This window comes from Mustela lutreola, chromosome 8, assembly GCF_030435805.1.
Source record: "Mustela lutreola isolate mMusLut2 chromosome 8, mMusLut2.pri, whole genome shotgun sequence".
NCBI classification, from domain to species: Eukaryota; Metazoa; Chordata; class Mammalia; order Carnivora; family Mustelidae; genus Mustela; species Mustela lutreola.
Genome location: NC_081297.1, coordinates 83,204,258 through 83,219,226, shown reverse-complemented (window position 1 = coordinate 83,219,226; position 14,969 = coordinate 83,204,258). Strand labels below are relative to the sequence as shown.

The window sequence follows — 14,969 nt, the reverse complement described above, 5'->3', positions numbered from 1 at the left end:
TATTAAATCTATGAGTCTGTTACGGAAAATTGTCATATTTACAATATTGACTCTTCTGTTTCATAAAGATAGTATTACTGTCTTTTGGTCTTTAAAAATGTTTTAAAATTAGGTTTTAGAATGTTTTCCTTAATTTTTTAAAAAAGATTTTATTTATTTATTTGACAGAGAGAGATCACAAGTAGGCAGAGAGGCAGGCAGAGAGAGAGAGAGAGAGAGGGAAGCAGGCTCCCTGCTGAGCAGAGAGCCCGATGTGGGACTCGATTCCAGGACCCTGAGATCATGACCTGAGCAGAAGGCAATGGCTTAACCCACTGAGCCACCCAGGCGCCCAATGTTTTCCTTAATTTTTGTCATACATTTGAATTGTACTTACTCTTTGAAACATCATTTTTGATACTATGGAAAGATTTTATTTATTTATTGAGAAAGAGAGAGAGAAAGAGACAGAGCATGAGGGGCAAGGGGAGAGGGAGAGAGAATCTCAAGTAGACTCTGTGCTGAGCCTAGAGCCTGACAGGGGCTTCATCCCATAACCCTGAAATCATAACCTGAGCCCAAACTGAGAACTGGACACCCTAACCAACTGCACCACAGAGGTGGCTCTGGAAGATATTTTTTAGAACTATTTTTTCTGGGGTGCCTGGGTGGCTTAGTGGGTTAAGTGTCTGCCTTTGGCTCAGGTCATGATCTCGGGGTCCTGGGATCAAGTCCCACATCGGGATCCCTACTCATCTGGGAGTCTTCTTTCCCTGTGCCCTTCCCCCTGCTTGTGCTCTCTCTCACACCATCTCTCAAATAAGTAAAATCTTTAAAAAAAGAAAAAAAGGTTTTTTTTTTCCTACCATTTGTGGCTGGTGTGTTGCACATTGTTTTTATATTCAACAATCATTCCAAAATTCATCTATGGAATCCTCTTGATTATCTCTCCAGGTTCTTATTTCATCCTTAAATAATAATTTTGTTTCCTTTTTTTTTTAATCTTATAATTTTTATTTCCTTTTCATGCTTAGATGGATTGTTTAGGACTATCAGCACAAAAATGTGTAGATATGTTTATAGCAATCATCCTTGTCTTATTCTCAAACTGAAAGGAAAAACATTTGACCTTTCAATATGATATTCACTGTATTTTGTAAGACCCTTCATATTTTAAAAATTGTTTCTCCTTTGCCAAAAGTTTTTTTCACAAATAGACGTTGAATTTTATCAACAAGTTACATGATCATATGATTCCAATTTTAACCTACTGTGACAAATTACTATTTTTAATCAAATCAAAGATTCTGGCAATTGTAAAGCATACCATTTTATGTTACAATAAAGAAGAAAAAACAAAATTCCATTGAACAAAAACAAAATCAAAATCCCAATTTTAAGATACAATTAAGAAAAAAATGGTAAGCATCTTATTAGCATTCATAAAAATACAAAGTTATTTATTTATTTATTTATTTAAAGATTTTATTTATTTGACAGAGAGATCACAAGTAGGCAGAGAGGCAGGCAGAGAGAAGAGGGGGAAGCAGGCTTCCCACTGAGCAGAGAGCCCGATGCGGGGCTCGATCCAGGACCCTGAGATCATGACCTTCGCCGAAGGCAGAGGCCCAACCCACTGAGCCACCCAGGTGCCCCTACAAAGTAATTTATAAAGATAAAACTGCCACGTATCCCTGGAATTAAACATAAATTTGTGATATATTCAATTTTTAATATGTAATGGCTTTTAATTTGCTAGTATTTTTGCATATTCATGAGCAAGATTGGTTTTAATTTCTGCACTGTCCATGAAATTTTGACAATGAGCTTTATGTGAAATTAGAATTTTTCCCTCTGAATGTTTAACAAAACTAATAAAACTCTCTAGACTTAGTGCTTTATTCATGGAGAAGACTTTTGACTGTATTTTTTTTTAAAAGATTGTATGACCATGATTTATATATTTCCTTGAGCCTGTTTGTTACATTTTTTTTCTAGGAATATCCTTTTTATCAAAAATTTTCAAATTTCTTAGCATAACAGTACTCAAATTTTCTCATTTGAAAATCAGTGTGGGTACCTGGGTTGCTCAGTCAGTTAAGTGTCTGCCTTTGGCTCAGGTCATGATCTTAGGGTCCTGGGATAGAGCCCGTATCCTGCTCCTTGCTCAGCCGGGAGGCCTACTTCTCCCTCTCCCTCTGTGGTCTCATTCTCACTCTCTCAAATAAATGAATAAAAATCTTTAAAAAAATATTTTTTAAACAATGCATAGGACTTTAACCCTTCATACTGTATATTTATATCATCTCTCTTTTTTCTTTGACCAAACTCGCAGAAGGTGTCAATTTTATTACTTTTTCAAGCCCAACTTTGAGCTTTTCATATTTTCTCATGGTATGGTTGTTTTCTTATTTCTTCCATTGCCTTTATTTCCTTTCTTCTTTCAACTGGAAGCTTAGCTCATGAATTATCAGCCTCTTTTTTTCCCCTAAAATAAGCAAGGAAGGTAATACTTGCATTTTCTCCTAAATGCTTAGAATGTCACAAGTTTTTACTTGTTTTTTTAACAACACCGAGTGCTTTTATTACATAGAACTTAATAATTAGCAAAAACAACTTCGATTTCACAGCACTGTTATGCGAGAAGTTCTTTTTGTGGAGACTGAGATAAGGGCTGCAGCTTTGCAAGGATGAAATTTAAAATTTACTCTCGCGACCTGATTGCAACTGCTCTCTTTCCTCATGAACACATTCTAGACCAAGAAGCAGGACACTACACATTATCTTTCATCTGAAGCTTTCAGAGCCTTCAGTAAAGCTCCATCTGCAGTATCCAGCACTATTAATCCCATTGAGAGGTTTTCCTCCTTATAAAACTGTATCCCTCAGGGACACCTGGGTGGCTCAATTGGTTGGGCAGCTGCCTTCGGCTCGGGTCATGATCCCAGCGTCCTGGGATCGAGTCCCACATCGGGCTCCTTGCTCGGCAGGGAGTCTGCTTCTCCCTCTGCCTCTGCCTGTCATTCTGTCTGCCTGTGTTCATGCTCTCTCTCTGACAAATAAAATTTTAAAAATCTTAAAAAAAAAACTGTATCTCTCACTATCAATAGCTTCAGAGAGGGTCTTCAATAGCTTCAGAGAGGGTCTTCGTATTCTCTTGTGCTGCATGTAGATAACCAATGTAAGCCATGCGAATCCAAAAGCCATTACAGGTTAGATTTAATGAAGAGCTCTGGGTTCACAACTTGAAATAAGGTTGTTGTATGCACCTCTGCACTCTGGATTTTGAAAGTCTGTCTCTTTGGGTGGTTCCTTTTTAAAGCTGGGAGGCTCAGACACTGAAGACATCTTGATTAATGATTTATTACCTGCTGCAAGGTCACCTCCCTTGCACATCTACTGTTCTCCCCATGTTTCTGTACATAATATTTTCATTAAGTTCTGAATTATGTCCTAATCTCCATTATAATTTCTTCTTTCATCCCGGAGTTATTTACATTTCATAGGGTTGGGCTTTTAATATTTACTATTAATATTTTCTTTATGAATTTTATCCTAAATGTACACATAAGATGTTCTGAGAGATTTATTACTTCACAGTGAATGAGTGCCTCAGCCCCCTTTGCCCCAGCCTTAGCCCCTGGGGGTATGTGATGAGAGAAGACGAGGTTTTTTTCCTACACAAGTATTATCAAGTAAAAACAAATCCACACTTAGGTACAAAAAAACTTTATTGGAAAATATTGTGGCAATGAGAATGCTCTGAAAATAAGATCTCCAACTGTCTCAAAGATCAGATGGACATAAGGAGATGGTTGATAAGTGGAAGTCTTTTTCAGTGGTTAGTTAATTTTCAGGAAGTGTCTGAAGATGTACTATTCCACATTCCAGTGCAGGTTCAGACTGAGGGTGGATTAAAGTTCAGGGGTTTGTGAGGGGAGAAGCCTAAAGTTTGATTAGGTCCTTTTAAGGCATTTTGTCCAGATTGGTCTATGGGGACAAATAGTTCAACTAACCATTTAAGAGACAAACAATGGGAATTTGGAGGTCTGGGTCCAGCTTTGTCACACATGAACAAAGCCATACAGGGAAAGGTGGTTCTTTGCAGTAAGTCACTGCCAGGAATACAATAAGATGGAGAAACCATAACTGTTTTCCAGGAGCACAGTACTCAATTGTCAATGGCCAGGTGCTTCATAGACAAAGGACAAGGAGATGGGTTAGCGACTGTTTTACAGATCACACGACTACTTCTCTCCCTTTAGCATGTTCTGAATGCGTGTATCTTCTCTGGCATTTGCATGAGGAATTACAAGGGCACAGAATGTCTATTCCAATAGTATGTTCATAGTAGAAGCCATGACCAGTGTTATCAGATTGAGCTCAAAGTTATATTTAGCAATAAAGTTATATTTAACATCCTCACTGGTCACTCTACCTAGACCCAAAGTTGAATTTGCATGTCCCTTCTCCCCACTAGACCAAGTACGATAGCACCCATATCCAACAAAGCCATGAAGGGTTGGGTCCCTCCTTTCCTGAATTCTCCAGAAAATTCCAACAGGGATATAGGGTCTATGGTCCTTTGGGAAGAAAGAGACCATAGCCCCATTTTTAAGGAGTTTTCTTCTTAAAACACCTTAAATCTGGGTAGAAAGGAAGGGAAGAATTAGAGGATGAAAGACACAGACATCCATTGTTTTCTGTCCTCCTAAAGCCATGTACCAGGCAGCAAAACTATCACTGCCCATATACCCATTTCAGCTTTTAGGACTTCCTCACCCAACAGCCATGTCCACAAAATGACAGCTAAGAAAAGCTATTATATACAGTCTTTATGAATTATGTCATACAATCTTTACAAATATTTCAGAATGTGTATTGTTCTTTTTCTGTAATACCTTAAACCAGAAAAAACAGGCAATTTCAAATATAAAAAATCTCAGATAAGGGGCGCCTGGGTGGCTCAGTGGGTTAACCGCTGCCTTCGGCTCAGGTCATGATCTCAGGGTCCTGGGATCGAGTCCCGCGTCAGGCTCTCTGCTCAGCAGGGAGCCTGCTTCCTTCTCTCTCTCTGCCTGCCTCTCAGTGTACTTGTAATTTCTCTCTGTCAAATAAATAAATAAAATCTTAAAAAAAAAAATCTCAGATAAGGATAACAGTAATCTAACAGTTTAAGGCTATAACTTTTTATACTTCTCTCTTGGGGCTAATTGTGTTTTTCAGTACTTTGAATATTACTTTCTTTTATGAGTTATCTTCCACCTCATGCTAGTATTTAAAAATAAAATTCATTTTACAGGGCACCTGTTTCGCTCAGTCAGTTAAGTATCTGCCTTCAGCTCAGGTCATGATCCCAGGGTCCCAGGATGAAGCCCTGCATCACTGGGCTCCCTGCTCAGCGGGGAGTCTGCTTCTCTCTCTGCCTCTCCCCACCTCCCCACCCCTACCTTGTGTACTCTCTCACTCTCAAATAAATAAATAAATAAATAAAAATAAAATTCATTTTAAATGGGCACCTGGCTGTCTCAGTCAGGGGAGTGAGACAAGTAGGACTCTTGACTTTGGGGTTGTGAGTTCAAGCCCCATATTAGGTGTAGAAAGATTACTTAAATAAATAAAACTTAAAAAATAAAGAAAGCATGATTACTCATGGGATGCCTGACTGGCTCAGTTGGTAAAGCATGTGACTCTTGATTTCAGGGTTGTGAGCTCCAACCCAAAAGATTACTTAAAAATTTAAATAAATAAATAAATAAATTAAATGCATTTTAGGTGATGCCAGAGAGAATAAGCCAACATTTTAAATATCTATTAGTACAGATAACATTTAACATAACTTTAAAAATTAATGACTCTAAATTGTAATTTGGAGTTATAATGTGCCTTTAAGCAGTATTTTCTGAGAACTGTGGAACAGCTTGATTATGATGGGAGTAACAGGCAGAATCTCAGACTATTGTTCTTAAACTTTCCTAAACTCCGGATAGTAACAGATTGCAGGAAATGTAGCTCAGGATATTCTGAAAAATGTAGCCTCAGGAGACAGAATCAGTTACAATGTAGAATACATTTCAACTCCAGCATTCTTGTGGAAATGATCAAAGGATTCAAGGAGAAGGAAGAGTTGGTGCACAATCATACTTGATCACACTGACACAAATGTTAGCAGTAACACAATAAGGTGGAATGCAGAAAATGTTAAAGTAACTTATGTAGTAGAATTAGATTCTGGTCAGATTAGAATGCAGGAATAAAAACTGAGAGGTTAATAAGATCAGCAGAACCTTCAGATAAATAAAAAGGATAAGAAGAGGGGCGCCTGGGTGGCTCAGTGGGTTAAGCCGCTGCCTTCGGCTCAGGTCATGATCTCAGGGTCCTGGGATCGAGTCCTGCATCGGGCTCTCTGCTCAGCAGGGAGCCTGCTTCCTCCTCTCTCTCTGCCTGCCCCTCTGCCTACTTGTGATCTCTCTCTGTCAAATAAATAAATAAAATCTTTAAAAAAAAAAAAGGATAAGAAGAAATCAATGACTCTGGGAACATACTTCACAATGCAAATTAAGAAGAATGGAAAAAGCAGATCAAGAGATACGGGAAAGGATAGCTCAGAATGAAGAAAAATCCTCTCACAAAAGCACAGGAATTCTACAGATAGAGAAGATAATTTCTTAGTAGAAACACATGTGGAGGTGAAGTAGAATGAGTATGAAGTTCTAGAAAAAGAAGAACATTTCCAGAAAAGTGATCTAGTCTCTCATCCAGCCACACTAGCCTTCTGTTTCTTTTTCTTTCTTTCTTTTTTTTTTTTTTTTAAAGATTTTATTTATTTGTTTGACACAGAGGGAAGGAAAGAAAAAGAGAGAGAGGGCACAGGGCACAACCAGGGGCAGCGACAAGCAGAGGGAGAGAGGCAGGCTCCCAGCTGAGCAGAGAGCCTGATTCCAGGCTTGATTCCAGAACTCTAGGATCATGACCCGAGCCAAAGGCAGGGGCCAAACTGACTGAGCCTCACAGGTAGGTACCCCATAGCACTCTGTTTCACCAAAGCAACCTGGTTTCAGAAACTTTCCTTGCTCAAGCTCCAAATTTATATAATGAAACCTCTGAAGAGGCAGAAGGATACTAGCCTAAATTGAAATGCCCCATATCTCTACACTTACCATCTCTCCGGCTTGAGGGATGTTTTGATTTGCAAAAAAAACTGTAGAAATTTGATAAAATAAAGATAGAAACATCACAATAGAATTTTAAAGTACATCTGTTTAATTATATTATAACCATTAATGCAATATCTACCTCAGTAATTTCATTTCAATAATAAAAAATGATGGTATAATGATGGTTTAAAGCTGGTTCAATCACAATTTTAGAGGCTTACTTATCAAGAGTGAAAATAGAAGACTATTAAAAAATAGCTAAAAAGGTAACGTGTCATAGTGCTTAATGTTTCTGTAACTGTTGGTAAGGCTTACATCTAAATTTGATGCAGAATTCTTAATGGCACTGAAATAGTTCTTTTCTCAGCCACATGGTATATACCAGTTCTAGGAGTCTGGAAGAGACTGACTATGGGTACCACTCCTTGTCTTCAGTTGTGACTGCGCAATATCAGCAAGTGCACTTTGTATCTTTTCCAGAAGCATGTCCCCTCGATAAACAACATCCTCCAGACATGTAGCAGCTTCGTGGTTTTCTTCTTCCAGCTTATACAAGCTAGCAGCCTTTGTAAGACACAAATTAAAAAATTTTTTGAGAAATGAAAAACTTGGAGGTTAGTAAGAGTTGAGAAGGAAATAAAAAATGAGAGAAGTATTTTCTTTTAAATCTGGAGGACTCTGAAACCATTATGATAGGTTTCTTGGTGTCAGGAATTCTAAAATCACATGATTTTTTAAGAGTTATCCCCTGATTGAATTATTTAAAAGAATGAATTTTCAGGGACACCTGGGTGGCTCAGTTGGTTAAGCAGCTGCCTTCGGCTCAGGTCATGATCCCAGCATCCTGGGATCGAGTCCCACATCGGGCTCCTTGCTCCGCAGGGAGCCTGCTTCTCCCTCTGACTCTGCCTTCCACTCTGTCTGCCTGTGCTTGCTCTCACTCTCTCTCTCTCTTACAAATAAATAAATAAAATCTTTAAAAAAAAAAAAAAAAAAAAAAAGAATGAATTTTCAGTCAGACATCTCTGAATGTCTACATATGACTCTCTTCCACACGGCTTGTGGACATTCTACTCCACACCCAGAATACTACCCAAAAGAGTGGAAAAGAGCCAAAATGAGAAAAATAGAAGTTTACTTATAGCTCAAAATTGGACAACCAATATACTCAGCATGGTCTTTAATAAACTACACTACTTTACAATTAACAAAACCTCAATTTTAAAATTTAATCATGGAGAACCTGGCTGGCTGTCTATGGAGCATGCGACTCTTGATCCCAGGGTTTTGAGTTCAAGCCCCATGCTAGATGTAGAGATTACTTAAAAATAAAATCTTAGGGACGCCTGGGTGGCTCAGTTGGTTAAGCAGCTGCCTTCGGCTCAGGTCATGATCCCAGCATCCTGGAATCGAGTCCCACATCGGGCGCCTTGCTCGGCAGGGAGCCTGCTTCTCCCTCTGCCTCTGCCTGCCATTCTGTCTGCCTTTGCTTGCTCGCTCTCTCTCTGACAAATAAATAAAATCTTAAAAAAAAAAAAAATAATAAAATCTTAAATAAATAAATAAAACAATCTTAAGGAAACTGAATACTATAACAAAAGATATTAAATCTCCTTTGGGGAACCTAGTTGGCTCAGTCAGAGGAACATGTGACTCTTAATCTTGGGATCATGAGTTCAAGGCCCATATTGAAGTAGAGATTACTTAAATAAATAAATAAATAAATATGTTTTTTAAAAAAATCTATCTTCTTTAATCAAAATTCTCTACTAGCGGGGTGCCTGGGTGGCTCAGGGGGTTAAGCCTCTGCCTTTGGCTCAGGTCATGATCTCAGAGTCCTGGGATCGAGCCCCACATCGGGCTCTCTGCTCAGTGGGGAGCCTGCTTCCCCCCCACTCTCTGCCTACTTGTGATCTCTCTCTCTCTGTCAAATAAAGAAAGAAAAAAAAATTCTCTACTAGCAAATTTCTCAAAGGAATAAAGATTTTTACCTGTAAAGCAGCTGTAGATTCTTCACTGGGTAATGAATCTATCAAAACATCAATGTCTTTTGCTGTTCGTGCAATCAGTGCTGCAAAAAGCTGTGCATATTCTAAAGAAAGATATCACTCAGTCAGAGTATTAGGGAATGTCAAGTTTTCAGAAAAAGAAATTAAATTTGAAGCTAATGAAAGCAGAAAACTTCATAAACTTCTTCTGTACCAGACTTTGAATGATTAAAATGTAATTTTAACACACCAATCCTATTACATGTTTGAGAATTAGCCTTACTATTAACTCAAATTGGGAATTAAACATAATTATTTCATTTTTAAGGACAATATGCCAGTCAATTGAATAAAGAAATCTGTTAATGGGATGTCTTCCTTATTAAGGTCCCTCAAGTGAAATTCAGCTAAATTCATATAAATTCATCTCTAAAGGAGTAACAATCTATTATTTGACATGAATGGAATTATGAAATGTTATATAAATTGACTGTAACAAATTCATTTCTTTTATAACAAAACTTTCAGTAATATTCTCAAACAACAAGACTGTAAAAAAGCTATAAGTAAGTTACATTTCTCAATAAACTTAATCTTAAAGGATTACATGTATCATCATGTATATGTATATGATGGTCAAATTAAGACAAGCCAAGAAAATTTACCTTCCGTAGGATTAGCTGGCTGATCTTTGTTAATTGCTGTCTGAATATTACTAAAGGAAGCAGGAGGACCACACTGCTGCAACACTCCAATGGCATTACAAAACTGATCTGCAAGCTTGAGGCCAAAGAAAATGTGTCAGAGTTAGAAAGGATTTATCAGTTTTCAGGATTTTATCTGTAATAGCAACAAAAATAAGTTTCTATAATAGTGACCTCTGAGCAAGGGAACAGAACAGGAATAATTTTGGATAAAATTAGTCAGTTATTATTAACAACAATTAAATATGTTAATCAGGCAAAGAAACAAGGTTTGGTATCAACATACTCGAAACAGTTAAAAGGAAATACAATATAATCTTTGTTTTTGTCCCAAGGTAAGAGAATAATAAGAGAAATTATGCCAATATTTGTTATAAGCATAAGTAAGGATTTTGTGGGGGGAGGTAGCAGTGGAAAAGAGCAAATTTGACTGGCAAATAAAAGTCATCCTAGTGCTCTAGGATAAATTTTAAAATGTATAACTCATATAACAAAGTACACAGTTCCCTTTTTTTTGAGACTAAAGTAGTTACAAGGATAAAGAAATAGCATGGAAAAGACTCCACCTTAAGAAATCTTTTTTTTTTTTTTTTTAAAGATTTTATTTATTTATTTGACAGAGAGAAATCACAAGTAGATGGAGAGGCAGGCAGAGAGAGAGAGAGAGGGAAGTAGGCTCCCTGCTGAGCAGAGAGCCCGATGCGGGACTCGATCCCAGGACCCTGAGATCATGACCTGAGCCGAAGGCAGCGGCCCAACCCACTGAGCCACCCAGGCGCCCTCCACCTTAAGAAATCTTAAGGCCATTGATGGATGAATGAATGAAGAAACTGTTATACACACACAGAGGAACATTATTCAGCCATTTTTAAAAAAGGGGGGGATACACCTGGGTGGCTCAGTCGATTAAGCGTCTGCCTTTAGCTCAGGTCATGATCCCAAGGCCCTGGGATCAAGCCCTGTGTCTGGGCTCCTGGCTCAGCAGGGAGCCTGCTTCTCCCTCTCCTCCCCTGCTCCTGCTCTCTCCCGCTATCTCAAATGAATAAATTCAATCTTTTTAAAAAGTGGGGAGGAGGATTTTGACATTTGCAACATGAATGGACTTTGTGGGCATTACATTGAATGAAATAAGTCAGAGAAAGACCAATACTACATAATGTTACTTATATGTGGAATCTAAACAAAACAAAAACTGAGCTCACAAAGGACAGACTAGTGGTCATCAGAGATGAGGTGCAGGTTAAAGTGAGCAAAAAGAGTAAACAGGGTCAAAAAGTACAATCTTTCAGTTATAAAATACATAAGTCATGGGGATATAATGTACAGTATGGTGACTACAGTTAATACTGTGTTGTATTTTTGAAAGTTGTTAAGAGAGTAGAAGTTCTCATCAAAAGATAAAAATTTGGGGCACCTGGGTGGCTCAGTGGGTTAAGCCGCTGCCTTCGGCTCAGATCATGATCTCAGGGTCCTGGGATGGAGTCCCGCATCGGGCTCTCTGCTCAGCGGGGAGCCTGCTTCCTCCTCTCTCTCTGCCTGCCTCTCTGCCTACTTGTGATCTCTGTCAAATAAATAAATAAAATCTTTAAAAAAAAAAAAAGATAAAAATTTTAACTTTGTGGGGCGCCTGGGTGGCTCAGCGGGTTAAAGCCTCTGCCTTCGGCTCAGGTCATGATCCCAGAGTTCTGGGATCGAGCCCCGCATTGGGCTCTCTGCTCAGCGGGGAGCCTGCTTCCTGCTCTCTCTCTCTCTCTCTCTCTGCCTGCCTCTCTGCCTACTTGTGATTTCTGTCAAATAAATAAATAAAATCTTTTAAAAAAAATTTAACTTTGTAACTACAGTATGGTGGCATGTTAACTAGATTTATTGTGATCTTTTCACAATATACACAAATATTGAATCATTATGCTGTACACCTGAAGCTAATATTATGTCAATTATACCTCAATTTTTAAAAAAGAGAGAGAAAAGGGACTCCACCTTAAGTATTTGGAAATGTTTTCTCCATGACTCAAGTTGTAAATTCCCACTGCTCTAAAACTATTCCTTAAGCAGTTCTGAAGACTGAGAATACCACTTCCTTACAAGCAGCAAACTTAAGACTCCTATCCTCCCAAACAGCTTCCCTCAATTGTCCTGACCTCTTGAACCTCAGTTTTTTATTTCCAATCAGTGCATGACCACTTCCACTAAGTTTCTCTGCCATTAAACAGAACTCAAAATCAACTGTTTCCTTTAATATCTAATTTGTACTGAGAATCTCCTAGTTACTAGCAGTCTAACTTCAGACTCTCACTTTCATCTTCAAATCCTTCTATTCCTTTTTCATTCTATCATAATTGCCTCTGTAATTATCTCACAATAGGATTGTTACAATAGCCTCCTTCTTGTTTTCCATTTCACTATGTTATTTTTTTTTTAAAGATTTTATTTATTTGTTTGACAAAGATCACAAGTAGGCTGAGAGGCAGGCAGATTTGAGAGAGAGAGAGGCAGAAGCAGGATCTCCACTGAGCAGAGAGCCCGATGCGGGGCTCGATCCCAGGATCCTGGGATCATGACCTGAGCCGAAGGCAGAGGCTTTTAACCCACTGAGCCACCCAGGCGCCCCTCACTATGTTATTTTACCCTGCTTAAAAATTTGGGGCTCAGGGGAGCCTGGGTGGCAAAGTTGGTTAAGGTCCAACTCAGGGTTTTGGCTCAGGTAGTTATCTCAGGGTTGTGAGATCAAGCCCTGTGTCGAGCTCCATGTGGAATCTGGTGAAGATTCTCTCCCTTTCCCTCTTCCCCTCCTGCTTATGTGCACCCTCTCTCTCAAATAAATAAACCTTTAAAAAAATTTTTGAGCTCACCCCAACATGGCCTTTAAGATTAATCTCCAACTCTTCAGGCTATTTCAAAACTTTCAATAATCTAACTCAACTCTACTTATTCATTTTCTACTAATCCTTTATATATACCTAACTAGTGATAAATTAATTCCTGACTATACTGTATTGCTCACATTCTACTACTTGAAATAGAGCAACAGTAAGTGCTCAAAAAATGCACAAATGTGTATTCTAGTTCTGGTTCTGGTAACCCGAATAGGGTTTTTCATTTTTAAGTTGGAAACATTTTCACATTACACTATTGTTCTAAGGAATGGAAAAAACACACATGCACAAAATTCAACACGATGGCTTTCTGCTGTGTTCTTCAAAAGCTCTCAAAATCCATTTATTCAACAAATAGTATCAAAAGTAAAACTCTATTGTATATAAACATTAGATTGATACAGTGAACAAGACATAGTTTCTGTCCTCATGGAGTTCTCAAGACGATAAAAACAAATGTTATTTTAATAACTTTACAAATAACTATAATTTAGATCAATGCTAAGAAGATCTGCTCTATTTTAATGCATATCACTCTACATTCCAATTTACCTCAGCACTTACAGTTGAAGACATTTGATTCATTATAACTACCTAACCAAATACTACTTTCATGTTATTTAAATGTCTCTTGAGTATATGACATCTTTCTAATTAGACTGTGAACTCCTTAAGGAGTATTTCTCTGTAAACATGATAATGCTTACATACACAGTAGGCATTCATACTTGTTAACCCAGAGGTTTCTCCCCAAAATCCAATTGTCAGCTTGCTAACCCTGGAGTTAAGGCCATATTCACTTTCTCCTACTAACTTTCTGGTTACAAGACGTATATGAATATGCAACATTTCTCCTAAAATAACATTTGTACCCAGAAGCATCATTACAATTTGATTTTGAAAAGCCTCAAAGAAGATCTCTAAGAAGGAAGTTGGCTGGCAGCCCAGGCAAGTTACCATAACATAGAATTTATCCTAGTGATTTCATCAACATTTAGGGGCTAGCCCTCTCAGTCCTAAAAGGTCTTATTTTATGTACAGAGCAGATCAGTTTTTCACAGGCAGATTCACAGCCTGGAAGTGAACAAAGATTGATGATGCAATGATAAGAATCCTCACTTCTTAGCCTCCAGTGTGAAAAAATTGGCAAGGGACCAGATACTTAAGATTTTCCAGTTAACATATTCTCTCTATCCAGACATTTTACCTGGGACATCAAAATATAAATAGAACGACAACGAAAAATATAACTACTAATGGGAAACCCTTTAACTGTTAATGGTAATGAGTACATGAATCCTTCGGTTTGCATAAACTCGCCGGTTAGGCAGAACCGGAAAAATAAGAACGATCAACGGAAGGGGGTCGACTTAAAAGATCTGGCCCTTACGAGGAAGACACATTATGTGTCTGAGACACATTAAAGACGACTTAAATAAGTGGGAACATACACAAGCGTTACAAAATTGACTCTCGTAAGCACGTCAGTTTTCCCCATACTGATGCTAGAGAGCGCCAAGAGACGGAACGAAACCCTTTGTCTATAGGAACCAACTAAGATGAAACAAAACTCACCTCACATCACTCCAGCCTCAACCTGAAAGTCCAGGGAAAGAAATACTCTCGGCTGACATTTAACGAAAACAGCTCATCAGGAGCCCAGTCTCTCATCCGCGGCTTACACTGATAAGGGAAAAAGCAGCTCCTGCTGCTTCTCCCCTTACCCCCGGAAGAGAAGAGATCCCAGAAGCGCTACTGACAATAAAATAAAACTGCTCCCAGAGAACAAGACAGGACCGTGACGCCTAAGTGTCCTGACAGACAGAGCCTCTACTTTTCAGGCGAACGAGGCTGCTCCCTCCCTCAGCTCTCCGCAAAGCCCGCAGCCGGCCTCAAACCTCCCAGGACGCCGCGCCGCCTCCCGCCGCCGCCAGCGCTTCTTGCTGAAACTCCGCCTCAGTCCTCTCCCCACTTGCGGGTGTTTTTCTCGGGCCCCTTTTCCTCTCGTTAATACATCGGAAAAGGGAAGACAGAGACTAAGAGAGCGAAATGGCTCACCGAGTTCACCGCGTCCTGCAGCTGTGTGAGCCGGTCCGCCATGTTCCTCCTGCAAGCTAAGGAAGCTAAAGCAGCTGCTCGTACGCGATTGGGCAGTTTCAGGACGCGTGGTGACCAACCACAGAGGAGCGTTCTTAGAAGGGGTGGAGTCAGCAGAACTCCACGCCTGGCGAGAAGAGGGTGGGTGGGACTTTTCTGAGGCTTTAT

The 14,969-nt window shown here is 39.0% G+C and overlaps 1 protein-coding gene and 1 pseudogene across 2 annotated transcripts; both read right to left on the bottom strand.

Annotated features, from left to right (window-relative positions):
* Window positions 1-2,821: 2,821 nt before the first annotated feature.
* LOC131837958 (small integral membrane protein 8-like) lies at window positions 2,822-3,327 on the bottom strand (annotated as a pseudogene).
* A 3,894-nt stretch (window positions 3,328-7,221) lies between these two features.
* MED21 (mediator complex subunit 21) lies at window positions 7,222-14,843 on the bottom strand. 2 transcript variants are annotated; one of them, XM_059185834.1, is made up of 4 exons: window positions 14,763-14,843; window positions 9,790-9,904; window positions 9,128-9,228; window positions 7,222-7,700 (listed from the first exon to the last, which is right to left on the bottom strand). In XM_059185834.1, exons 1-4 carry the CDS (start codon window positions 14,802-14,804, stop codon window positions 7,524-7,526), a joined length of 435 nt encoding a protein of 144 aa, XP_059041817.1. In that variant the 5' UTR covers window positions 14,805-14,843; the 3' UTR covers window positions 7,222-7,523. The 2 variants fall into 2 exon arrangements, with proteins under 2 accessions (XP_059041817.1, XP_059041818.1); XM_059185835.1 differs by lacking the exon at window positions 7,222-7,700 and having other exon boundaries at window positions 9,177-9,244.
* Window positions 14,844-14,969: the final 126 nt, after the last annotated feature.